Source organism: Sinocyclocheilus rhinocerous, unplaced genomic scaffold (genome assembly GCF_001515625.1).
Source record: "Sinocyclocheilus rhinocerous isolate Xijiao unplaced genomic scaffold, SAMN03320098_v1.1 scaffold1588, whole genome shotgun sequence".
Taxonomy (NCBI): Eukaryota; Metazoa; Chordata; class Actinopteri; order Cypriniformes; family Cyprinidae; genus Sinocyclocheilus; species Sinocyclocheilus rhinocerous.
Genome location: NW_015648510.1, coordinates 170,357 through 197,915, shown reverse-complemented (window position 1 = coordinate 197,915; position 27,559 = coordinate 170,357). Strand labels below are relative to the sequence as shown.

At 38.0% G+C, this 27,559-nt stretch overlaps 1 protein-coding gene across 2 annotated transcripts in view; it reads left to right on the top strand.

Moving 5' to 3' along the window:
• gpr158a (G protein-coupled receptor 158a) overlaps window positions 1–27,559 on the top strand; it is an 89,675-nt gene that overhangs the window by 16,851 nt on the left and 45,265 nt on the right. For both annotated transcript variants that reach the window (XM_016514384.1, XM_016514383.1), the window contains exon 3: window positions 25,912–26,014. In XM_016514384.1, the coding sequence (XP_016369870.1) occupies window positions 25,912–26,014 (103 nt within the window). The remainder of the gene's footprint in view (window positions 1–25,911; window positions 26,015–27,559) is intronic.

The following is a 27,559-nucleotide window of genomic DNA, read 5'->3' as shown; positions in this document are numbered from 1 at the left end:
GCTCTAAAAGTAGAAGCACAGATTGAGTTTGTTAATTCATAAAGGACGCATGTAGGAAGAATTTCTCAGGTTTCAAAGAAGCAGGAAAAGGTGTTTTTTTAAAAGTAGATCAAAGTAGATGTGAGTGGGTCTTGCAAAACTTGCCCTCACAATAACACGATAGGGTGTTTATGATGGTTGCCTCAAGATGTGGTCTCATTTGGGTAATTATGTGTAAAAATCAACAAAATTTCGGAAATTTCCCTGGCTCAAATTTTTGATTTTGTTAAGTAATTACTTTTCCTTCCATTTATGTCTCTCTGTAGGTTGTGTTAAAGAAAAAAAGATTTAGTGTGAGATGAAATATCCGTTGAACTCACTCGTTGTATGACAGGGATTTATGGTTTCGATAGGCTGCGGTACTAATGAGGAAACGAGGCCGAGAGAGGCTCAGAGGAAGTGGCATTAAAGAGAGCCATCGTTTATAACCTTGTGCCACTGCAGGCTTGATATTCCTTACAAGAATCACGGTAGGGATGTTATGAAGAAACTATGCTTCATTATGAAATTCTGCTCTAAAAGTAGAAGCACAGATTGAGTTTGCTAATTCATAAAGGACGCATGTAGGAAGAATTTCTCAGGTTTCAAAGAAGCAGGAAAAAGTGTTTTTTTAAAAGTAGATCAAAGTAGATGTGAGTGGGTCTTGCAAAACTTGCCCTCACAATAACACGATAGGGTGTTTACGATGGTTGCCTCAAGATGTGGTCTCATTTGGGTAATTATGTGTAAAAATCAACAAAATTTCGGAAATTTCCCTGGCTCAAATTTCTGATTTTGTTAATGTTAAAAAGACAAACATAAATAGCGATGAAAGCCAAAATATAAAATGTAATGGATGAATATTTACAGAGTAATCCACTATTTTGTAGAGGGGGTTTTCACAGTTTTCACCTGAGATTTGGAGCCAAATTACAGAGGGATAAAAATGACTTCAGAAAGAAGGCAGTGTCAATATGGTGTTTTTACACTGATTGGTAGGTCTATTAGTAAAATCAGTTGACTTGCAATATTTGTTGCATTGTATGTTAACGGTGAAATCCCTATATCTCTGAAAATAGATTGTATAGGGCCTTAAAAAATGAAGATACCAAAAGAAAATTTGGTTAAGAACTATTGTATAATAATAGGATATTAAGATATCATTTCAAAAACAGGAAAACGTGTTTTATTTTATTAATTTTTTTCTCCAAAGTTTGTATGCCTATAACTCAAGAAGTCTTAAACTTAGTCTTAAACTCTAAGTCTTAAACTTAGGGGCCTTAACTTTTTTTTTTTTTTTGGTATGTTTATGTTGTGATAGAGGAAAAGACAATACATTTCTAGTTTAACATTATTTGTTCTTCAGACATTTCTTAAAGGTCCACTGAAACAGCTTTTATGCAATGTGTTGATGTCATTTCAACTGAAACAGGAAGACAGGGCAGGACATATCAAGCAGTCCCACCCTTTTTTTTTTAAAAACAAAAGACAGTAGCATTTCGCTTATTTCACAGCTCAGCCAGAGCCATCGATTCAGCTCAGTAAAGCCACATTTGACAACCGTGATCATAATCATGCTGAGGATGTGTAGTTTGAAAAGCGTGTATGCTGGTTTATGGCACCGGTGTTATCTCTTATACTCGTCAGTGCTGTTTCTAATGCTTTGTCTGTCTAACCGTTTCTCCTCCTAATCTCTTCCATATTGCTTTAAAATAAAGCATTCTGTGTAGAATTCAAATGGGTCCAATACGCTTTGTGGTCTATGCCGACTTGCACATATGATCCTCTCTGTGCTATCATGTCTCTGCACCGGAGCTAACTGTGTGACATGCGAAACCAGACTATATTTGGCCCAATGGAAAGAATATTGTTCCTTATACCCTATATATTGAATGCTCATATCTTCTAAATGCGAATTTTGTCATTGTTTTGGAGCATACTAGCTTATAGATAACCTTAAAGCATCATGAACTGCCTTTTTAAAATTTTGTACTGTTCTCTGAGGTCCACGTATAATGTTATCGAGATTTTTTACATCAAAAAACATCATCATTTAGAAGTAATAGGCTATTTTCTGTCCTGTTTTAAACCCCCCTCATCAGAACGCTCTATTTGAATTGGCGTGGCAGGTTGTAGAGTCAAGTCAAATCAAGTCACCTTTATTTATATAGCGCTTTTAACAGTACAGACTGTGTCAAAGCAGCTTTACAGTATCAAATAGGAAAATAGTGTGTCAATAATGCAAAAGGACAATAGTAAACACTCAATTTTCAGATAAAGGCAGTTCATCATTGAATTCAGTGATGTCATCGTCCAGCTCAGTTTAGTTTAAATAGTAGGCTATCTGTGCAATTAAGTTGACGATATCGCTGGAAATTAAGTGTCCCCAACTAAGCAAACCAGAGGCGTCAACGGCAAGGAACCAAAACTCCATCGGTGATAGAATGGAGAAAAAAACTTGGGAGAAACCAGGCTCAACCGGGGGGCAGATCTCCTCTGGCCAGACGAACCAGCAGGTTGTTCCATACTGCAGCAAAGTCAGATTGTGCAGAGGACTCATCTGGTTCCTGTGGTCATGTCCCGATGGCCGTCTAAGTGACGAGGTCTTCACTGGGGATCTGTCTCTGGGGCTCATCTAGTTGTCCTGGTCTCCGCTGACATTCAGGGCTGTAGAGGTCATCTCTAGGTGCTGATCCACCATCTGGACTGGATACCATCTGGATCTGGTGGCTACAGTGACCTCAGAATAAGAAAGAAAAAGACTAATATTAGCGTAAATGCCATTCTTTTTATGATGTAACAAGTACATTGGGTGTTATGGGAAGTGTTCCCGGTTCTAGTTGACCTAATTAATGTAGCCTAACAATCCTTTAAAGGATTTGAGTATTAGAAATGTATTAGTGTGTTATGTGTAAACCAGGTTAAAGAGATGGGTCTTTAATCTAGATTTAAACTGACAGAGTGTGTCTGCCTCCCAAACAATGTTAAGTAGATTATTCCAGAGTTTGGGCGCTAAATAGGAAAAGGATCTGCTGCCCGCAGTTGATTTTGATATTCTAGGTATTATCAAATTGCTTTGAGAACTTGAGAACCTGATTGAGAAAGTTTTGAGAACGCAGCGGACATGAAGGACTATAATGCAATAAGAGCTCGCTCAAGTACTGAGGTGCTAAACCATTCAGGGGTTTATAAGTAATTAGCGAACAACCACTCAGTAAAGCATTACAATAATCTAACCTTGAGGTCATGAACGCATGAATTAACGTTTCTGCATTTGAAATTGAGAGCATAGGTCGCAAATGCTAGAAACGTGGCTTTCAAAGGAAAGATTGCTATCAAATAGCACACCTAGCTTCCAAACTGATGACGAAAAATTGACAGAGCAGCCATCGAGTGTTAGACAGTGTTCTAGGTTATTACATTCGGAGGTTTTAGGTCCGATAATTAACACCTCTGTTTTTTTTTCAGAATTTAGCAGTAAGAAATTACTCGTCATCCAGTTTATTATATCGATTATGCATTCTATTAGTTTTTCAAATTGATATGTTTCGCCGGGCCGTGAAGAAATATAGAGCTGAGTATCATCAGCATAACAGTGAAAGCTAACACCGTGTTTCCTGATGATATCTCCCAAGGGTAACATTTAAAGCGTGAAAAGTAACGGCCCTAGTACTGAGCCTTGAGGTACTCCATACTGCACTTGTGATCGATATGATACCTCTTCATTCACTGCTACGGAATGATGGTGACTCAGAAGTAAACGCCCCTGCTATGATTGGCTAATAGTTGTGTGTTTGACAGCCTACATCCTTCATAGATGGACGCTGATGTGATTTAGGTCTAAAACGCATAAATACTCATATCAAACGATCTGTTTAACAGACAAAGCAATAGTGACCACGTAATAAAAACAGTTACTTACACTTGTGTGTTGCGACATTGCTGTCGGATCCAGTATAGTCGGCAGACTCGGCACAGCATCATCTTTCAGTTTCAATCTTTCTGAAAATCCTGCATCAAATTGTGTCTTGTTTGTAAACAAATCCGCAGTAAAATAAAGTGAACAAAGGACCAAGTTCTTACTGATGTGGTCTGGAACTTCATTAAAAATAAAGTTCATCCACTCTTTCCTAATGTTGGGATCAGAAGGAAGGCAATGCAAAGACACAGCTTGGCACTGCACAGTGTCTTGTTGTCTTCGGATCATCTTTATCGTTTGGTTTCTGTATAGACACTACATGCGCGAATCAGTGGGTGGGGCTACACAGGCAGCAGTGTAGAAGCAGGTGTTGATCTTCTTCTGCGGAGGCGGTGCTTGTCCACAATTACATCATAGAGTAGAACATTCCAAAAGCTGTAATTTTGGCAGACTGGATTCAATATAAGCTAAGAAGGAAGTTTTGAGTTCTCAAGGACCTCTCATATGTCAAAAGTTTGACCCCTATAAGGCTAACATATTTATACTAAAAGCCAAAACATCTTTAATGTGGATTAAACGGGGACATTAAAGGAAGAAAAAGTATCAGCTAAATGCAAAATTGGCCAACATTTGGTTTTTGACCACTGAAAATGTGTACAATGTAACAATTTATTCAAAGAAACAAACACATTGAAATCCCTGAAAATAGATCATACAGGGCCTTAAAAATGAAGATACTGAAATATATAATAAGACATTAATATATCGTTAATACTTCTTGTAGGCATGCAGGGAAAAAAAACTGTCACCACTGGCATTTAATGCGACAAATATTGCTAAGCAGATTTTACTGAAAGACCTAAATAGTTACTAAATAAAAAGTAATTTCTAAAGTCATTTTTACTCCCCCTCTACAAAATAGTGGATTACTCAGTAAATATTCATCCATGACATTTAATATTTTTTGGATTTTTTTTTCATTTATGTATTTCTTTCATAAAAAATTTAATAAATAAATAACAATAATAATAATAATGATACATAACAAAACATTTGAGTCAGGGACCTCTGTTTGAGTTGATGCATTAGCGAAACATTTGCATGGGGAAATCTTTCACCCTCACATGCGATTGGCCCCTGAAATTCTAGGGCTTTGTTCAAATCACTGACCGTAAGTATGAGAAATACTAAGAGTGATGCTTGTCTTATAGCAAAATCTTACAAATGTACTTTCTGAATGCACTAGCCCAAGGTTTTTTTTTTTCTTCTTTTCATAATTTCACATTATATTTGTGTGCTCAGGCTGTCATGGGGTTCATAACCTTTTGCTTCATTCATGATAAATTGATCTCCTCTTTCAATCTGCTGTGATAATGTCTCTGTTTATAGACTGTGTAAATGAATAGGATGCTGATATGAAAGAATTACAGACAGTGGAGTACAGCTCCATTTATAGAGAGCACATGAAGGAATGTGTGCCAGAGCCATAACCGGAAAGACTCATGAATCACATTGATTTGGTCATGGCAAAACTACTGCCGCCACACTCAATATGACAATCAATTCTATCATGATGTGTGGCAACAGGCCAGCAATACCATTCAATAGCTGTGCTATTTTTTTGGTGACTGCTTAGAGCAGTTTCCTCCCGTGTAAATGAATTAGTCTGATCGTGAGCTGTAAGTAGATTTAATATGATTTGATTTTATGTGGCTGCTGTCCAAAAATTAATAACGGCATCACAAAAAAAAAATGTGTCAGTTAAAATTGAATATGAGAATAGTAACCAAAAACCTCAGATGATTTATGTATGGCTGTAAATGATATATTAACAAAGTATATGTTGTACAATGGGTAGTTTTACTCTAAAAATATGATTGGAAAAAAAGTCTACAAACCCATGTTAAAAAAGCAGATTATTGGGAGGTAAAAAATAAATTAATTAATTAATGAAACAAACAAAAAAAAAAATTCATGTAACAAACAAAAAACCTTTTAAATAGGAAAAAAATAAAAGAGAAAGAAAAAACTGTTAATTAATTGCACACAAGGCCTAAAACCGCAGTTTCATATACTCACCAACGCCAGTATTTACACGTATTTGGCACTTGGTGAGCATTAATTTTAGGCCCTGTTATACACACAACCAGTCAAGTATCATTTACTTTGTTGAAGCACCTTTTGCTTTTATAGCAGCCAGTCTTTTTGAACAAGAGTCTGCTGCATTGATTAACTACATTTGATTTGTCAAGTTCCCCTTCAGGAACTTGAGCTGCGTCGAAACGCTATGGGAACACCTTCACCATGACCATGCTCTGAATCACGTGTGTAATCAGTTCAATGGATGGGCGAGACGTCACGGGCGGGGTGACGTAGTGACCAGGAAGCTTAAAAGCACGTGCAGTGTAACCGGCGTCAGCTTTCTGTCATTCAGCAAGCGCTCTGTGTGTGTGTCAGTCATACTATCTGTTGTGAGTCTTATTTGGTGTTGTTTGTCCCATTATAAGCTCCATTATGTCTAAAGCCGAGGCAAAGACAAAACACTTGAAGGGCGAGAGCAGATCGCGTTATAGGCTGTGTGTTTCTCCCTGCCCGCGTTACATTACAAGCGAGGATACACACAGTCTGTGTGTGGTCTGCTTGGGAGCGAAGCACGCAGAGTCGGCTCTCGAGGGCCCCCTCAATCGCCCCAGTATGAGGAACTGTTGAAGGTGGTTACTCGCACTGCGGCCAAATTAAATACCGACTGGCCAGCCGAAAAACAAGCAGAACCACAGAAGAGCAAGTTAGATGAACGCTTTCTGCGGACTAGGCCACCACCTCGTTTCAACGGGGTCATTCCCACTCTGGTGGGACCCCGAGCAGTCTCTAGTTATGGAACAAGAAATAAACACTCTCTTGAGGAAGGAGGCCATCGAGGTGGTCCCTCCTCACGAAACGGATTCCGGGTTCTACAGCCGGTACTTCATAGTTCCGAAGAAGGATGGAGGGTTGCGTCCTATTTTAAATCTGCGTCAGTTGAACCACTCAGTCATGCGGCTGAAGTTCAGGATGCTCACACTCAAACAAGTCGTGTCTCAGATCAGATCCGAGGATTGGTTTGTCACGATCGATCTAAAAGACGCATACTTTCACATCTCCATCCTTCCTCATCACAGGAAGTTCCTGAGGTTTTCTTTTGGGGGCAAAGCGTACCAATATCGGGTTCTTCCCTTCGGCATTGCACTCTCACCCCGCACTTTCACAAAGTGTGTGGATGCTGCTCTGGCTCCTTTGCGACTCCAGGGCATCCGCATACTGAACTATATCGAAGATTGGTTGATACTAGCTCAATCGGAGCGAGTGGTGATTCGGCATCTCGCCCACATGAAAGACTTGGGGTTAAGACTAAACGGCAAGAAAAGTGTGCTTTCTCCAGTACAGAGAACCACTTATCTGGGCGTGGTGTGGGATTTGACCACGATTCAGTCACGTCTGTCCTCTGCTCGGATCGAGTCGATCCTCACGGCAGTCGCGAGAGTGAGAGAAGGCTGGTCACTTACTGTCAAGCAGTTTAAAAAACTGCTGGGTCTGATGGCAGCTGCGTCCAACGTGATACATTTTGGCCTGCTCTACATGAGACCCCTACAAGGTGGCTCAAGACCAAGGGGTTCTCCCCAAGGGGAAACCCGCTTCGCATGCTAAAGGTCACGCGGCGCTGCCTTCGTGCCTTAGACATGTGGAGGAAACCTTGGTTCTTGTCTCAGGGCCTGGTGCTGAGAGCTCCTTGTCGCCGTGTAACGCTAGCAACAGACGCGCCCCTCACCGGTTGGGGAGTGGTCATGAGTGGCCGCTTGGACCGCGGTCTGTGGAGCGGTTGCCATCTCACGTGGCACATCAACTGCTTGGAGATGCTGGCCGTGTTTCTAGCATTGAAACACTTTCTCCCAGACCTAAGAGATCGCCATGTGTTGGCACAACACAGCAGTGGTCTCTTACATCAACCACCAGGGAGGTCTGCATTCGTGCCCCTTGTACAGGCTGGTGCACCAGATCTTTGTGTGGTCCCAGGGCAAACTCCTCTCGCTGAGAGCAGTTCACATTCCTAGGCATCTCAATATGGGAGCAGACATCCTGCCGAGGCAGGGGCCGAGCCCAGAGGAATGGAGGCTTCACCCCGAGGTGGTGAAGCAGATATGGAGAGTATTTGGCCTGGCTCAGGTGGACCTTTTTGCAACTCAGACGACATCGCACTGTTCTCTCTGACTTATCCAGCTCCACTGGGGCTGGATGCCATGGTACAGACGTGGCCGAGGTTTCGTCTGTACGCCTTTCTGATCGCTCTGCTCCCGGGAGTTCTGGAGAGAGTGTGCGCCGGTACGGGGTCTGTCTACTGCTAGTAGCCCCGTTTTGGCCGGGCCGAGTATGGTTCTCGGACCTCATTTCTCTCCTCGACGGCTCTCCATGGGAGATTCCCATCAGGAGGGATCTCCTCTCACAGGTGGAGGGTACAATCTTTCACCACCGCCTAGAGCTGTGGAAGTTGTGGGTGTGGCCTCTGAGGGGGCACAACTCATAGCTTCCGGTCTCTCAACCGAGGTTGTTGAGACCATCCTCCAATCCAGAGCTCCCTCAATGAGGAAACTGTATGCCCTGAAGTGGAAGCTTTTCACTTCTTGGTGCGGAGACCGCCAACTCGACCCAGTTAACTGCCCGGTTGGTACAGTTCTGGAGTTCCTGCAGGCCCGTTTCTTCGCAGGGTTGACCCACTCCACCCTAAAGGTCTACGTGGTGGACATTGCGGCCTACCACGCCCCTATTGGGGGCCAGTCAGTGGGCAGACACCCCCTGGTGACACGTTTACTCCACGGTGCGCTGAGGCTGAGACCTCCTGTATGATCTCGTGTCCCTCTGTGGGACCTGGCTGTGGTGTTACAAGCAGTGTTAATTTCGTTGATGAATAATTTTCGTCATAATTTTCATCAACGACATTTTTTTCACAGACGACAACGAGACGATAACGAACTAAAACTCTATTTGAATGACAAAAACTTTGACGTAAATCTATTGACATTTTCGTCAACGAATAAAAACGAGACGAAAATGTTAGGGAGGGATGATTTTGGAAGAGATTCATTCAGAACGAATCTGCTGCGTGGTTCGGAGGTTAGATGTGTAACCGACGGGACATAAGCTAATATACACTTGCTGCACGTCACATAAAACGTTCAACAATGTCAATATGTTGGAGTAAGAGAAGAGCAGACATATGGATAAATCTGACGACGCAAGAGAGAACTCTAATCGGTCCAGTTTTCTGAGCGCAGACACTGAGGCATACACACACAGAAAGCGCGTCTCACAGCGTGCGAGTACTCTTTCGTGTAACATGAACGGAGAATTACACACAAAATGATGTCGAATTGTCCGTTTTGACGAGTATTCACGTAAACACAGTTGATTACGTCTTAAATGAACGTAAACAGTAGGGAGAACGTGTATCAGTACATTGCATCCATTGCAGCTGTGCATTCGGTTTTAAAGGGACAGCAGCCTAATTTAGTTGCTATTGTCCGAGTCATTGATGTTAATCAAGCAACAAAAGAAAGACTCTTGATTGAAAAACTTTAGTAGCCCTAAAGATTAATCTAAATTTATTTATAGAAATAAATATGTCTGCTTGAAAGAATGAAGAATATGGTAAACAAGTTGCTATAAAGAATGCATAGCCTGTATAACCATTGGTATTTCATTAAAAAGAAGACCATGTTTTTGTTCTTTATGAGAAGTGGTTTTATTTAATTTTAACATAAAGGCATGTTGTGTGTCACCGCAGTTAAAAAAGTGTCTATCATAATAAAACCTTAATATCAAACCTATATAATGAGTTTGGAAATTTTAGAGAAATGCTTTATAAATGCACTGTAACTAAACCCATTAGATTTTAGCCGACTAAATTTACTGTAGATTCAGATATGTAGTCTATGAACAATCAATCTCCGCACACCTGATGGCAATTGATAGATGCGTAGGAGACAAAGACCACAAAGATCAAAACTCAAGGAAAAAGTTTTGATCAAAAAGTATCAAAAAGGTTTAATAACAAAGTTTTGGTCGCATGATACCTGATGAAGGTCATGCGACCGAAACGTTGTTATTAAACCTTTTTGATACTTTTGCACTAATGGACAGTGTGCGGGAATTGTTTTCTTTTTCCTTGAGTTTTGATCTTTGTGGTCTTTGTCTCCTACGCATCTATCAATTGCCATCAGGTGTGCGGAGATTGATTGTTCATAGACTACATATCTGAAATTATCTTTAGAAAATGCGATCACAGATGATATATATATTGATGGTAAAACTAAGATATTATAATTTGACAAGGAATTAGTTTTCTTGATGCTAATGAAGTAATATTCTGCTGTTGGAGGATTCATTATATAACGTATATGTGACCCTGGACCACAAAAGCAGTCATAAGTAGCATGGATATATTTGTAACAATAGCCAACAATACATTGTATGGGTCAAAATTATCAATATTTCTTTTATGCCAAAAATCATTAGGATATTAAGTAAAGATCAAGTTCCACAAAGATAATTTGTAAATGTCCTACCGTAAGTATATCAAAACTTCATTTTTGATTAGTAATATGCATTGCTAAGGACTTAATTTGGACATCTGTAAAGGCGATTTTCTCAATATTTTGATTTTATTTTTTTTCTCGTCCAAATATTGTCTTATCCTAACAAACCATACATCAATGGAAAGCTTATTTATTCAGCTTTCAGATGATATATCAATCTCAATTTCTTAAAAAATTGACCCCAATGACTGGTTTTGTGGTCCAGGGTCACAAACACACACACACACACACACACACACACACATATATACGGTATACTGTATATTACAATGGTGTTTTAGTATAAAATAAAATATCTAAAAAATATGTAATATAAAATAAATAAAAAAATCTAAAGTTCAAAAATTACGTCAAAAAAGTCAAAATTACGAGAATTGTCAAAATATTTTTTGAAATATTTTGAATTTATTCTCATAATTTTGACTTTATTCTCAAAATATTACAACGTTAATCATGCCCATACCGTTGCCAGTGATCATATATATAGATATAGAGCTTACAAAAAGCAATAGAAATAGAGCAGACATCCTGTATTTCAGTTTATTTGTACAGGTTTGTGAGCATGTGTAATGCTAAATCTGTGGAAACACGAGCGAGCGTCAGTCCTCGTGCAGCCCGACACGGTCACACAGCGACTGCAGCAGTCTGCGGCTCACACTGAGAGCATGAGTTTTGAGCGTGACTGATCACTCGGCTGGCATACACTCCACTTCTACCCACCCGTGGGGCACACTCCCACACTGCTGGCCGCATGTGCTGCCAAATAACTTCCACATGGCAAATCCCGACTTCCTTCAGTTTATCTGAAGAACCTCTCCATGTCTGGCTCGGGGGGGGGGCGGGGACTGTAGTGTTTGGAAAACATGAAACAATTTTTTCCCTACTTTTGTTTTGCATGTTGGTCACACTACATAACTGTGATTTGGCGGTTTCAGTTTTTTTCAAATGTTTATAATATTTTAATGGAATTGCTTCAATGCAATAATGATAATAATAATTATAATAATGAATGTGTTTTTCATCATTATGATAACAAGACAGTTGATACAGTAAAAATACAGTAAAAACTACGGAAGCACATTTCCCCCACTGAATAAAAAAAAAAAAGGTAATTGCGACTTTTTATCTCACAATTTCTTTCTTGTAATTGCATGTTTACATTGCGCAATTCTGACTTTTTCCCCCTCAGAATTGTGAGATATAAACTTGCAATTGCGAGTTATAAAGTCAGAATTTCAAAAAACTTTTGACTTTTTTTTTCTTCACAATTCTGAGTTTATATCTTGCAGTTCTGGCTTTTTTTTTCTCACAATTGTGAGACATAAACTCACAATCTAATTCTGAGGGGGGAAAATCTAATATGTTCTCAGAATTGTGAGTTTATATCTCACAATTCTTTCTTAATAACTCGCAATTGCATGTTATAAAGTCTGAATTCGCAATTCTGAGGAAAAAAAGTCACAATTGCGAGATATAAACTCGCAATTCTGAGAAAAAAATCTTGCAATTCTGACTTTATAACTCACAATTGCGAGTTTATATCTCAAAATTCTGAGGAAAAAAAAGCAATTGCGAGGAAAAAAGTCAGAATTTGAGATGAAAAGTCGCAATTACTTTTTAAAAATGTTTATTAAATAAAAAATTTAGAATTATCAACGTTGTGCTGCTTAATATTTTTGTGGAAATCCTGATACATTTTTTTGGATTCTTTGATTGATAGAAATTATTTATTCGAAAAATAAATAATTTGTAACATTATAAATGTCTTTTGAAAAAAAAAACAATACAAATTATTACAGATATGTAATTAATTAAAAATAAAATTCCATCACTGTTTGTGTTTTAAATACATTTCAGATGTATTTTGAATAAATTAATAAACCTGGACAAAAAGAGTTGCTAAAGTAATAGTGATGCTAGGTTAATGATGGCACAACTTTTTGTGCTATGTTATTAACCTAGCATCACGTTTACTATTGCTCAAACTTAGTTAACCTGAACCATTAAGTATCTGCTTGTAATGCCTCAAAATACCCAGGAAACATCAATGCCATAGCAACTGCAATAATGTGCAAAAAAAATCACTCAAACACCTTTGCATCTGCGCAGCAATGCCCTGACAACCACCTACAAGTGGCTGGTGCCCCTAGTGGCGCACAGATTACACACTTCACCTTTAAGCAGTTGTTTCGTCTGCTGTGCGCGATTACCGTGACCTCCCGCTCCGTCAGCTCGCTCTGATGTTCCCGTCCCGTCCTCAGATCTGCTAGTGACGCTGATGTAATGAGCCGCTAGAAAATAGCCGAGGATAAACATGTTTGTTTGCTCTGGGCTTCAGTCCATTTGACTGAGCCCCCACTTATCCAGCTTCATTTCCCCCTCTCTTCCTCATTTCACTGGCTGTAATGGTGAACGACGGTGTCCTCGGCGAGTGCTGGGGCCATTCATCTTCATAGAGGAGAGAGAGACTTCATCTGCTCGACAGCACCGGCAGCAGCTGCCCCGGCCGTATTAAAATAGGTGTCAACAGAACAGCGTGTAATTGACTAATGCTGTTTCAATCTGATACCTGCTATCTGACTGACCACCCGGATGAGAGTTTACTGCCCTCAGAGGGTGGGAAGTTGAGTATTTGTAATTCCTAGCATTTGTACTTTTTTCTTTTGATTTTTGATCAGCCAAAATCATCACAATTAAAAGAACCAAAGACTTAAACTACTTCAGTCTGTGTGCATTGAATTTATTTAATACACGAGTTTCACAATTTTAGTTGAATTACTGAAATAAATGAACTTTTCCACGACATTCTAATTTATTGAGATGCACCTGTATATATTACATTTGATAATTTAAGAAATGTATTTTATGTAATAGTTATGTCATATTTTTTATCTGTAATATATTTAATTTTCTCATAGTTTTGCCAATATTAATTCTATAACACACACACACACATACATATTATGTAGGTTTCTTAAACTTTTTTGAAACAATCAGGATGATGTGTGTAATTTTGAAAGCATTTCCTCTATACATTATTTTATTATGTTCCAGTAAATCAAATCCCAATAGCAAATATTATTAACGATTTATGAAAATTAATTGGGTCCCCATGAAATATGTGTAATAAAAATGATCAAATTTTATTAATTCCCATTTCTCATTAGAAAAATATTAGGACAAGTGCTGGGATATCAACCTGGGATTAAATGTTATTATTATTATTTTTTTTTTTACATTAATTAAAATAGATTAAAATGGATATGGGGTCTCTCAGACTGCAAAGAGATTTACACTTCAGCATATTTAAAAAGAGTACTAATTACAGAATTTAATTGTGTAAGTGTTAATTGCAATCAAGTGAAAATGTATTATAGTTTAACTTTGTATTTAATGCAAGTATTGGACCCAATGAAGTAGAATTAAAGTGCGTCATTATATGCGTTCATAATTCATAATTACATCTGTTGTCTTTGAAATATGTTTAAAGTGTACTGCCACACTTGGAAGCATCTATGATAAATTAAAATTATAATAGAATGTAGTTTATTTTATTTAATGTATTTGTAATTACATATTTGTAATTTCAAGTTGCAATTTAATCCATTTAAAATATCTTACCAAATTAAAAATAAACATTTTCTGCAAAATATTATCTGCAAGTACATTTTTTTTAAACAAAATATACTTTTAAGATTTCTAATACTCGATCAATGCACATTCGATACAATTAAGTGCATTACTTTTTTAACAAGGGAGAAGTTTAATAACATAATACTATTAATGACATTTTTGATTTCAAGGCCATGAACTGACATGCTTATATGCAGCATTCATTGAAACTGTCTTCATGTAGTATAGGTTCGGAAAAAAAAAAGAATGCAAAAGGATTGCAGTTTCATATTGATTCTTGATACTGATTCTTGTATTGGGAGTCTGATCCAAGGCTGTCAAAGTAAACTGGAGTTTTATTGCACAGCCAGCCCGGTGAGTTCAGTCGAGTGTTAACACAGGAATCAAGAGAGCGAGGTCAGGAGAGGAGAGATGTAGAAAGAATCCACTAGCGACACCAGGATGAGAAATGATGTCATCTCCCAGCATCAGGTCACATCACGTGCAGAAGAAGAGCTCTGCTGTATAAATAAAAACATGAGCTTCAGAAATACAAGAAGACAGAGGACGAATGCACACTTAAATCATCAAATCACTGCATCCTGCATGTTTCAGGTTTATCTAGATTTAATCAGATTTTCTATGTGTAATCAACCTGTTTTTTGTTTCTTATTTGAGAAGTAGAGGTTCATGACAGAACGTGGTAGATGAACAATATTTACAATATTTGCAATATATTTGCACTCATTTTAAGCAAATTTAAGCAAAATCATGAATATGTCAGGGATTTTCCCATAAAGTTTAGAAAAGACTTGTCACTTTCATTGTCTTGTCACTTATGAGTAAAATCTATTTTTCAGTACAAAAATTTGCTTGCATCATCACACAAAAAATTTGGAATTTAATTTTTCATGTACATTTTTGTTGTTGTTGTATGGTGTATGCTTTACTATAATAATAATAATAATAATAATAATAATATCACAAAGCAGTGAAATATTATTACAATTTAAAATAATTGTTTTCTATTAGAACATATATTTAAATTACAATTATTCATGTAATGGCAAAGATGAATTCAGTGTTGCTTGATTTTTCAAAAATCATTCAACATTTCAGAAATCGACTCAAGAAACATTTCTTATTATTAATGTTGAAAAAAAAAAAAAGGATTCCCAGGATTTTTTTGATAAAAACAAAGTTTAATTAAAAACAGCCAAAGGGAAAAAAGCAACAATGTAAAAGTCTGCCACTTTTAATTAATTTAATGATATAAAAAATAAAAAATAAACATAAAAAAAGCATCATACTGACACTAAATACATTTTTGAATGGTCGTGTAAATCATTCTTACTCGTTTAATGGAAAACATTATTATTATTATTATTATTATTATTATTTATTACTTACATTAAACTTTTTAACATTTTCAAACTAATTTCCAGAAATGGCTGTTTGATTGAAATTATCCTTTCTCTGTTTAGAATCATGTTTAATCAATTTGCATAAATACAGAGATTTTAGCAAAAGCTATATATATATATATATATATATATATCCAATAAAAATGACAAAATCACATGACAAAATTACTGATTGTAGTAAGAATTTAGTAAAAATATAATAAACATGCCACAGTGATATTTTGTTTTATGTATATATAAAATCACCCTTCAACGATAGTACCAAGTGTGTAGAATCAGTTACATTTTTGTATGCCTGTGAAAGAGGATCTCTCATATTAGCTTTCATGTGAAATGTGTTCTGTATATGTGAAGTGAGATCTGCTGTTAGTGTGAGTGTCAGCTGCAGGTCTGGCTGTAAAAATAGCCTGATCTCCTCCATCCCCATGGGAGGCTTCCACTGCTGCAAACATCACAGCATATGCCATCCGGGGTTCCCATATGGTCCAGTGTAATCATGACACATATCCAGCAAACCCATAGCCTTGGTTGTTGGACATTGCTGTGTTGTGTTTCTGATATATCCTGATAAATTATGCCTAAAGGAATAGTTTAACCAAAAATAATAATTTTCTGAAAATTGACTCACCCTCAGGCCACCTAAGCTGAGTTTGTTTCATCAGAAATGTAGCATTGCATCACTTGCTCACCAGTGGATCCTCTGCAGTGAATGGGTGCCGTCAGAATGAGAGTCCAAACAGCTGATAAAAACATCACAATAATCTACAAGTAACTTTAGCCCATTAGTGAATGTCTTGTGAAGTGAAAAGCTGTGTGTATTTAATAAACGAATCTATCATTTAGGCATTTGAACTTCAAACCGTTGCTTCTGGCCAAAATATGAGCCCATAATCCATAATAATGCTTCCTCCAGTGAAATTCCCTGTTGTCCTCTAACATAAAATCCACCCACATACTGTATTTGTTTAGAACTGTTTTGGACTGTTTTCACTTGTAAACAGTGCTTGATCTGTGCATATTTCTCTTTTAATTCAGATGAGATGACTTTTTCACTGGAGAAAGCAATTGTTAGAGGATTTATGTTTCAGCCAGATGGGATGGTTTAAAGTAAAATATGTCTTGATGATGGATTTGTTTATTATAAACATGCAGCGTTTCGATTTACTAGATGTTAATTGATGGACTGGAGGGGTGTGGATTATTGTGATGTTTTTATCAGCTGTTTGAACTCACATTCTGACGGCACCCATTCACTGCAGAGGATCCATTGGTGAGCAAGTGATGCAATGCTTAATTTCTCCAAAATCTGTTCAATGAAGAGACAAATTAATCTACATCTTAGATAGTCTGAGGTTGCGTACAGTTTAAGCAAATTTTTATTTTTGGGTGAACTTTCATTCCTTTAAGTATGGGAACTGTCACAACATGTTACAATTCTGTTTGCAGTCTTAAATTATGTTAATTATGTATATTTCTTCAGGGCAATCCTGATGTCACAATAAAACATTGATCCTAAAACCTAAAATCAGTTTATGTGGTTAAAGTTGTTTAACACTTGAATATAGACATTTATCGACCACACTTGAGTCAAGTTTATTAAACTTCATTAATGACTATATCTTTTTTTCATGGTTTATTTATTTATTTGCTTGCTTAAATAAAATAACTCATTTGTAATAGTACAAATGCCTCAAAATAAGTACTTGATTATTGCTTGTAACTCTACGTTTCAGTTAATTTCTGGACAACACAATCAGTATATTATGCCTCATTTTAGTATTGATGAAATCTCTGTGACATTTATGCTCTGACCTGATAATAATCCCAAACAATTAACAGCATTTGTCAGTGAAATACTGACCCCCTCACAACCCAAATACAGGGTCATCACAGCTGTGGCCTGATGCTGCAATTAAAGAAGACGAGCTATTCCTGCCTAATGATGTTTGTCAGACAGGCAGAGGATGTGTCTTTGTTAAAGTGTAGCCTCCAGTCGTGTCTGTACGACCCTCGGTGCGGCCCTCGGTGCTCGATGCTTGGGTGCATAGAGAATGATTCTGACTATGATTTAACTGGGAAATGACTTGAAGATTTAAATACGTGTGGCTAGAAATACACTTCCTTTTTAAGCACATCATCAGATGACACTGAGGCAGAATTAATTCATCCAAAACAGAAGAGTTGGTCTTTAAGGAATATTATTTTGTTCTCATCCGATAGTGTCAGTACAGTTAAACAGTTACAGTATTGCCAGTTTGAGATATTGGGTTGATCGAGATATTTTGAATGCACCACGGAGACAGTGTTTACACTTTTCAGGGGGATCAACCTGTAGATGGCTTACTTATACTGTAGCTGTCTCTACCAATTAAGCTAAATAGGAGAAAACACTGAAAATCCACTCATCGACTCCACAGAGACTTAATGAGCAGACAGAAACATGCTGCGCAGACTAGGGAAGCTGTAGGAAGACACCCAGAGCTCTATTTCCTGTTGCGATGCACCTTTTGTTTACAATATCATCCTGGAAGCTGCTAGACATCAGCATATGGAGCAGATGGATTTGGTTGTTTTGATTCTCACCCTCAGCTGCTGTAGAGCCCACCCGAGGACTCGCATTAGGTCCAGAGCTGATCTGAGGCCAGATCTCAGGACACATTGTCTCTCGGTACGGCCAGCGTTTGACCCCACATGCTGGCCAACCCCTCCGTCCCGCTGCACGGGTCTGCTTTACTCTGTTCCTGGATCTGTCGGCCCGCAGAAGCAGGAGTGATGGGCTGCGTGCTGTGTGCTGCTGTTCTATGTTTAGAAGCACTTTCAAAGGCCCTCCTGCTGGTTTAGACTGTCATAAAAATAGATCCACACCACAGCGTTATTGTTTCTCTACTCCCAGGCCAATTTGATGTAGAGCTGTTTGCTTATGCTGGCATATTCTCCAATTTCTGCCTGTGAGAGAGCATAAAAGTTGTCAAACAAACAATGCAAAGCTAATTAAAGGAACCTGCTATGGGGATAATAAATGAAGGGATAGTTAATGAAACCTAGGGCCGGGCGTTTACACTTGGAAGGTTTGTTTCGCTTAAACTCTGGTGCGATTGCTCTCTTAGTATGGTTCATTTGAATAAGTGTTAATGCTTCCATCTAAACCTTGGTGCACACCAAACAAGCAGCCTTTTAAGGGAATCTTGGTCCACTTCCAAACGAACTTTGGTGCGGATTCGACTGATATAAGAATGTAACAGAGACCAAAGACATCTAAATGAACCAAAACAGGATGTGATGTCACAAGATTACTCTGGTGCAATTGCTCTGTTAGTATGGTTAATTCAATATGTGTTAATGCTTCCATCCAAACCTTGGTGCACACCAAACAAGCAGCCTTTTAAGGGAATCTTGGTCCACTTCCAAACAAATTTTGGTGCAGTTCAACTGATAGATGAATGCATCTAAACGAGCCAAAAACATGATGTGATGTCCTGATGTGTCCATACAAAAGAACCGTTATTTTGAATTCTTCACAAATTTTTTGTGAAGAACACATTGATGGAATTTTCCGTCATTTATGAGACAGCACTTCTCCACCGTTGATGGAATTTTCCAGCTTTCTATGTTTTCACAGGTGTACAGTAAGAGGTGCTATTATGTATTTTCTGACATTGAAAGTCTGGATCAAATCATGGCGAAGAAGAAGCAGAAATAAGCAAATGCTTATGTAAGCAGATGAATATGTAAAAAAGCGATCATCAAGATTAAACGGCATATAAATCAAAACTACCTAACGTTTGTATGAAATGATATCGAACGTATCGAATGAAATGATGAACCAGTAAGTGGTTTAGAACTGTGCAAGCATTGGATCTGTTGATGGAGGCAATCTACACCATCTTTGTTCTGATCATATTTCTGAATCTGATCCAGATATAATCTTTGAAAAAATAAAAAATAAAAAATCTCAGCTTTTTGTTCAAAATATTGCTTTTTTCATGAAACACTCACATTCAAGTGTTTATTTATTTTTTATGCTTACATTTTGTTCTTTATTTTGGCATATTGCATGTTTGGCATGTTGCATATTCAAATATTCATACATCAAAACATTCTGGGGAGCCATTCAACTTTTGTGAAAATTATCAAAAATGCTGGCAGTGGCTGACAACTTTCTAAAAAAAAAAAAAAACCGCTGGCTGGGAAAGAGTTAAAAGCCATCCAATCAGGCTTTTTAATTGGTATCTTCTTTAGGTTCTCTGTTAAAAATGATGAAAATGTGAATGCTAATCAAACCAGGACTAAATGTATCATTTTCTTTTTTGGTCTGGACCAAAAGAAGCAAGAGAGCAGAATTACAAGTGTAAATACACTGTTAGTCCATTTTTTTTTTAACATAGTTTGTTTGATGTCAGGGTTTTGTTCAGGTCTGGCAATGTAAGTGTTATGTTTCATTGCTGATAACCAGTTAATATTTCCTTAGTAACATAATTTTCACAAAACCAAATACATTTTCACAATGTATCAAACATCAGTCATGCTTGTTCTTTTGTTCAGAAAACTTTAGCTACGTTCCTGTAGCTCAAACAGTATAACATGGCACTAGCAGCTTTCTGTTGGTCAATACGACAAATATGAGTGACCAATTTAAAGCTAAAGTGAAATTTTCGCCTCATACAAAAAGTCCAGATTGTGCAGATTCATAATGACTCTATTTCAACCACGGCATTTTAGTCTAACGTTACTCTTCCAGGATCAGTAAACAGTCCTCCATAAAATGTGCTGCACACATCTGGATATTTGGGTTGAACTGTTCTGGAACAGTGTTGTAAATACAACTTAACCACTGATTTCACATTATGTCCTCTGTTGGAAGGCCAAACAAAGTAGTTTCGCTTTCACAGCGAAACACACAGCGGCTTGAGTGAGCGGCGCCCGGCGGATTCAACAAAGGAGGCTTGCGGCAACCACATGTGACGACCCCGGGCTGGACTCCGCTTCGTCCACGGTGAAAGCCGATCCGGCGATTGACAGCGCAAAGTTGATGTATTTCCTCAGCGACCAGCACGGATCAGCTCTAGGCCTCTTTTGGAAGGCCAAACTTTCACAATGAAACACACAGCATATCCACAACATGGTGGCGGTGGCAACAATACTACAGCAAGAATAAAAGTTACGCCTTCTTTCTTTGCGTGAACATTTGGGCGGCGTTATGCAAATCTTCCCACACAGTGACGTGAACATGTGGGGGCGTGTTTAAACAAGGCGTTTTAGAGGGGATGGACAAGTCTTAACTTGTATAAAGAATATCTCTTTGGATTTGAGACTTTAGTCTTTGCAACTTTACAAATCTTCTTTATGCACCAAGAGCTTGTAACACTCCAAAGAGAAAGGAAAAATTGAAATCGCATCATATGACCCCTTTAAATCACTTTGGACAGAAGCATATGTGTAAGTGTAATTTTAGTCTAGTTAGATATGTAAAACTATTCTTTTATTTAGTTAATTTGGACAGGATCGCACTGATCTATGGTTCTGGCTACATTTTACTGGTCTAAAGCCGGTACACCACTGAGACCAGCACTACAAATCAACAAGTCCAGACCAAAAGTGGAATTTTGTGTTGGTATAACTTAGTTGACCCACATTGTTCAATAAACTTTTAATATGCTTCTGGAGTAAGGATCATATTCAGTATGGAAGATAAAAGAGTGTCAGACATCAGTGCAGTTGAAGTCCTATTATTGGTCGAGTTGTTTGCAGGGACACAGGCATGTGTACGCGGATGGACCTCCTGGCAAGACAGTGTGACGCCGCCATTAAAAACCTCTAGCTCTGAGTGTGAGCAGTGTCACTGGGCCAATTAGCCTGTCACACAGACACACACACACACACACTGACTGACAGCTGCCACAACTGTGCCTTTGACATTCACAAAAAGACTAAAAGAGAATGAGAGAAACAGGGAGAGCATGCAAGAAACTGGTGGATGTCTGAGGATCACTGTGATTTATGGCTGGAAAGTTAGATCGATTTCACCTCTGCAAGCTGCGGGTCACTGTTGTAAAGATATTTTGTTTACTCTATTAGTTTTGGCATAGCATGGCCATTTCAGATGGCACAAACAAACATCAGTGACTTACTGCCCATTTTTATCAGCAGCCTCTATATTTCCCATTAATTTGATCCATAGGCATTTCAAAATATTATTCAGTTATGTACTAAGCTTGAGCCAAACCAGCTTGCTGTGAGATGAATCACATTAATATTGTGAATCACATTGCCAATTGATACAAAGAAAAAAGGTATTTGGAAATCAGATCAAAAAGGTAAAGGAGAGAGTATACTAAACATCAGAACGAGCCGTTTTAGGTAGGCGTGGTTAACTCTTAACTTTTATAAAGAATATCTCTTTGGATTTGAGACTTTAGTCTTTGCAACTTTACAGATCTTCTTTATGCACCAGGACCTTGTAACCCTCCAAAGAGAAAGGAAAAATTGAAATCGCATTATATGACCCCTTTAATGTTTGATGATCGCGTTATTTTATATATTCATCTGCTTACATATGCAATCTCTTGTTTCTGCTTTGTCTTTACCATGTTTTGATCCAGACATTCAGCACTCTTTCAGAAGATTTATAATAGCATCTCCTACTGTATAACAGTGAAAATTCCATCAATGGCGTGGAAAGAGTTAATGTCTTGTACATGTGAAAGATAAAATTAGCATTTCGGAGCTTTTACAACAAGTGTCAGTTGCTTTGGAACATCAGGAAAAGACATGAAGATGTTCGTGTCCCACAGCCCTCTGAATGCACAGAGCAGTAAATAGTATAACATATTAAATATCATAAACGTGTGACTAGTCGACTAAATGAATGATTAATAGTTGACTAGGAAAATCTTTGGTCAGGGCAGCCCTAGTGGAGTTGGAGCTCCTTTATCTAAACCTATCCCTAGTCTTAGTCAATCAAATGTTCTTTCAAATGTTTCTAACTTTCTCACTCTGATTAAAAGTGAACAGCGTGAAGGTGTGTAGAGCTACTGAATTCATCCTGTGTCCTCCCAGCGGCTTAGATCTGCCAGTGTCTCTGTCTGCGATGTGTCTGTCTGGCTTTAATTAGGATAGAGTGTTCCCAGCTGAAGCTCTCACCTGCTCAATACTCATTGCGTCAGCTCACGCTCTATCAGAAGATCCTGTCCCTTCCTCTCAGTGTGGGCCAGAGTCTGTTTCTCTCATTTCGGGCAGAAGCTATTATCAGTTGTGTGATTCCTGAAGCTTTTATTGCAGGAATTGACTGAAGCTCAAGGGGTCAGTTCCTGGAGTACACAATGAATAATATTGGGAGTGTTGCTGTCTCTTTACTGGAAGTCAAGATATGCATGATCTCGGCCTGGCTAAGGGTAAAAGCCATAGCTCACAATGTGACGGCTAAGTGGAGAATACATGTAAATTCTAAATATTTAGGACAGTCATAACCACAATAACCAGATTAATGGCAAACCAGTGAACAGTTGTTCAGCTTTGTTTTGACTCTCCCAGTCTTGAATATTTGGTTGAAATGAGTTGATTATAATGGTATATATATATATATATATATATGTATATAGTGGGGGGAGGAGCAAACGACAGACACAGTGGGTGTGGCATCAGGCATCGAGAAGCTTTTATTAACAGAAAATAACAAAAATGTCCAAAAGAGGGAATAAAGTGTACAAAGGGAAAGAGTGTTCAAAATAAACAGGGGATGTGGTGTCCTCGTCGTGCTGCGGTGTTCGGGAAGGAAGGGTCCAGGTAAGGGGCGGAGTCCGGCGGCCGCACGCGCTCCCCTCTTGGTCCGGGTCGCGAGGGGCGGCGGCTTCGTCCTCCATGGCCCACGGCGCTTCTCGGTGATAAACGGCCCGGCATCCTGGCCCGTCAGCAGTATAACGGGTGCGGTTCTCGTCCGGACCGCGGGTCCGACAGCTCACGGCTCTGGCGGTGCGGACTCTACGCACCCTTCCTGGACCCACGAGGACACCAGCGTGCATGCACGGGGAAGAGACCGGTCATATATATATATTTGTGTATATGTGTGTATATATATACATATATATATATACCTTACCAACCCTAAACTTTTGAACAGTTGTGTATTTTGGTAAAAAATTAAGTAACTTATATTTTTTCTAAGAACACGCATTGCTAAATTACAGGTGCAAACAGAACCAGAAATAAAATTAGATTTTAAACAAAATAACTCTCACTGTGCATCATCAACAAACTTCTCACTCCAGATAATTTCTCACTCCAGATAACCCCCGTCTGTTTACTGCATACTGAGTGTACTTAGGTCATTAAAACACTATTTTATGCTACAGTGTGCCAACAATATTTTACTGTTACTGCCAATATAGCCTTTTCAAAACATGCTGCTGAAAATGACTTGTAATTTATATATTTATAATTTAGCTGTGAGCTCATAATGCTCTCTGGCCATTCTCCTGTGGCTATCTGTCTTCAAACCCTGATCCTATAGAAGCATGAAAGACAGAAATGGAGCCCTCTTCTCTCTAAAGATGGATTTGTGTAAGTGTTCTACCATTCCGTGCTTCATTAAGGCTGATGTCGCTGCTGTTCTGCTCAAATATGAAGGCTTTGGCCCTTCATAGCTTGTTAAGTGTGTGCTGGAGTGGATCGGTATTGAGCTGGGGTCAACATGTCTGCTTTGGGCCCTGGACTGCAGTCACGAAACACTCAGGCCTGAAATACTGAGGATTATGATTACACACTCCCGCTTTTGACCTATTGTTTCATGAAGGAAACCTCTAGATACTGCATTAATTTTCTTTTTGAATTCAGCAAATGAGTCTGTCTTTAATTTAGATATTAATTATGTCTTGGCACACGCGAGGAAATCTGTGCCAAAACTGTCCTTGTTTGAATATTATATATCAGAGGACTGTTTAAATCAGTTCAGTCAAACTCACACCGCTCTTATATTGAACCTGCTGAACAGCTTGCAGCTCTAGAGTCGGCAGCCCAGCCTCCCTAGTGGCTCTTTGCTATTAGTAGAAAGTTAGTCCTTTGTCTTTATTGACAGAGAAGAAGCTGTGTAGATCCTATAATTAAGCAATAAAGTACAAGCTATATAGCTCTGAATTTTTGCTCTGTTCCAAACCAATGAGCTGTCTTGCTGTGTACTGCTTGCAGAGGCAGCTACAAAAGCATATTAACTGAAAAATAACACTGTAGCTACGTCTGAAATTGCATGTCGCCTGTAGGTACTATATTTGGTTTGAAACTTACTTTGTTGAAAAAGTATGCTGTAGTATGAATATCTCTTGTAGTTACTTTTTTATTACCGATAGCAATATTGCATAATTCTAGGTACTATATTTGGTTTGAAACTTTTTTAACCATTAAAAACGTATTTTCTAGTGTGAATATAGCTAGTATTATATTATTACTGACAGCAATATTGCATATTGTTAGTACACGCTAGATTTGGTTTGGAACTTTGCGATAAAAGTATGTTTTAGTAATATCACTAGTATGTACTATATTTAGTACTGCAATATCTCATCTTGCTGTAGGTACTGTGATCCTGGACCACTAAACCAACTATTTGAAAATCTGGAATCTGAGGGTGCAAAAAAATCTAAATGTTGAGAAAATCACAAGCATATTACTAATCAAAAATTAAGTTTTAATATATTTACAGTAGGACATTTACAAACTATCTTCATGGAACATGATCTTTACTTAATATCCTAATGATTTTTGGCATAAAAGAAAAATCAATAATTTTGACCCATACATGTATTTTTGGCTATTGCTACAAATATACCTGTGCTACTTAAGGCTGGTTTTGTGGTCCAGGGTCACATATTTGGTTTTAAACCTCATTTGCAACTTTTAAAAAATGACTTTTCCAATTGTTTATTAATTTATTTATTTTAGAAGAATATATTGATCCTTTTATAAAATGTCCAAAAACATATTTAACGCAACATCAATAGGTTTTTTTTCATCTCCAAATAAATATATACACTGAAAATGAATGAATGAATGAATAAATGAATGATGTAGGATTTACATTTGAAACTCTTTTCACTTAGAAATTGCTAGTAAATTTCACAAATGATTACAAAGAAACCGCAAGTAACATTGATTTATTCTTTACTGAATCGAACCATTAACCTCTATATTGAATCATATACAAACATGCTGCATAAATGTGTTTTTTTTTTCTTTACTTTTTGAAACTCTTTTTCCCTGGTATATTTGCTTGCCTCCTGAAGGTACAGTTTTGATATTTCCATCCTCTCTCTTTTTTCCACAGTGTCTGCCCATCCCAGGTCATGGATTTGTGCTGGACAAGTATAAATGTCACTGCAAAAGCGGCTTTTATCATCCAAGCAGAGTTGCAGTCAATGGCTTTAAAAGTAAGTTGTATGTTAAAATGTTATGGATTAGTGTATGTGTATTGTTTTTGAAGAAAACATGTAATTTCAGGCAATCTTCATTACATTTATTATAGCAGATGTTTTTATATTATACTGTAGTAAGTGCTATGCTCAGAATATGGACAGAACAAGATATGAACTTTATGAACAAAATTTATGTTAGATGTTCATAATTAGGCTGCTACCACATTCTCATGAAAATGTTATTGATATCCTGTCTGTCCATATGTTTATCCATCTATAGGTCCACACACACACACACACACACACACACACACATATACTGTATATATACAGAGTTCTGGCATGAAACTCTAGATGGCGTAGTCCGATAGTTCTAACTCAATCTGACCTAATGACATAATTATTACTTACATGCTCACAGCAGCATGTTGTGGATGTATTGGCAGTAGCAAGTCTTGGTACTACACTACAAGACCACACCCTTATGTTTAAAGGGTTAGTTCACCCAAAAATGAAATCTAGCCTGTGTTTTACTCACCCTCAAAGCATCCTAGGTGCATGTGACATTCTTCTTTCAGACGAATCCAATCGGAGTTATATAAAAAATTGTCCTGGCCCCTCCAAGCCTTTCAGTGGGGGTAAGCGGCTGTTGGTTGTCAACAGTTCAGAAGATGTGAAATAAAGTGAGTGCATCCGTAATAAAACGTCCCTCACACGGCTCTGGGGGGTGAATAAAGGCCTATTGTAGTGAATCCATGCATTTTTGTAAGATACATATCCATATTTCAAACATAATAAACACTTTTTTCTCACTTCCACTGACTGTCATACGCGGAAGCCGTTCCGATTGGATTCGTCTGAAAGAAGAAAGTCATATACACCTAGGATGCTTTGAAGGGGAGTAAAACACGGGCTAATTTTCATTTTTGGGTGAACTAAACCGTTAACTAATTAGTTCTCTGCAAAGAAACCCCTGTCACTCTAGGGTTTTCCCACAATGAACACTACAAAAACTTGCAGAAGCAAAAGAGAGAGAGAGAGACATGTGATCAACAGTATGCTGGCAGTATCTGGCCCTCAGCAGGGGCCCCACCCCAGCACAGTTGACACCCACAGGGCTCTCCTTCCAGCCCTCCTTCACACCTCTCTGAACACAACATTATCCAATTCTAATTTGTTTTAATTTTTAATATTTTATACTACCCTCTCAAAACTGTTACTTTATGTTTAATATTTCGTACTACCATCACAGAACTGTTACTTTATACACAGAGGTTAATTTATTTTCCATTGTTTGTTTGCACTGTGAGGCTGGCATTATGCTCTAAGAAATCTGGCTATGTAAGACTATTCAAATTGGCCTGGAGCACTGAATAGTTTTGCTATGAGTTTGTAGTTGTGGTGAAAGTCAGAAACTTTTATCTGCTTTAAGAACAGATTGTAAAGCTATTTTTCTGGATAAATAATGTTGATGTCTTACAGGCCTTCATTATCCCGGTTTATGTTAAGAATGCAATATTGTGTGTGTGTGTGTGTGTGTATATATATATATATATATAT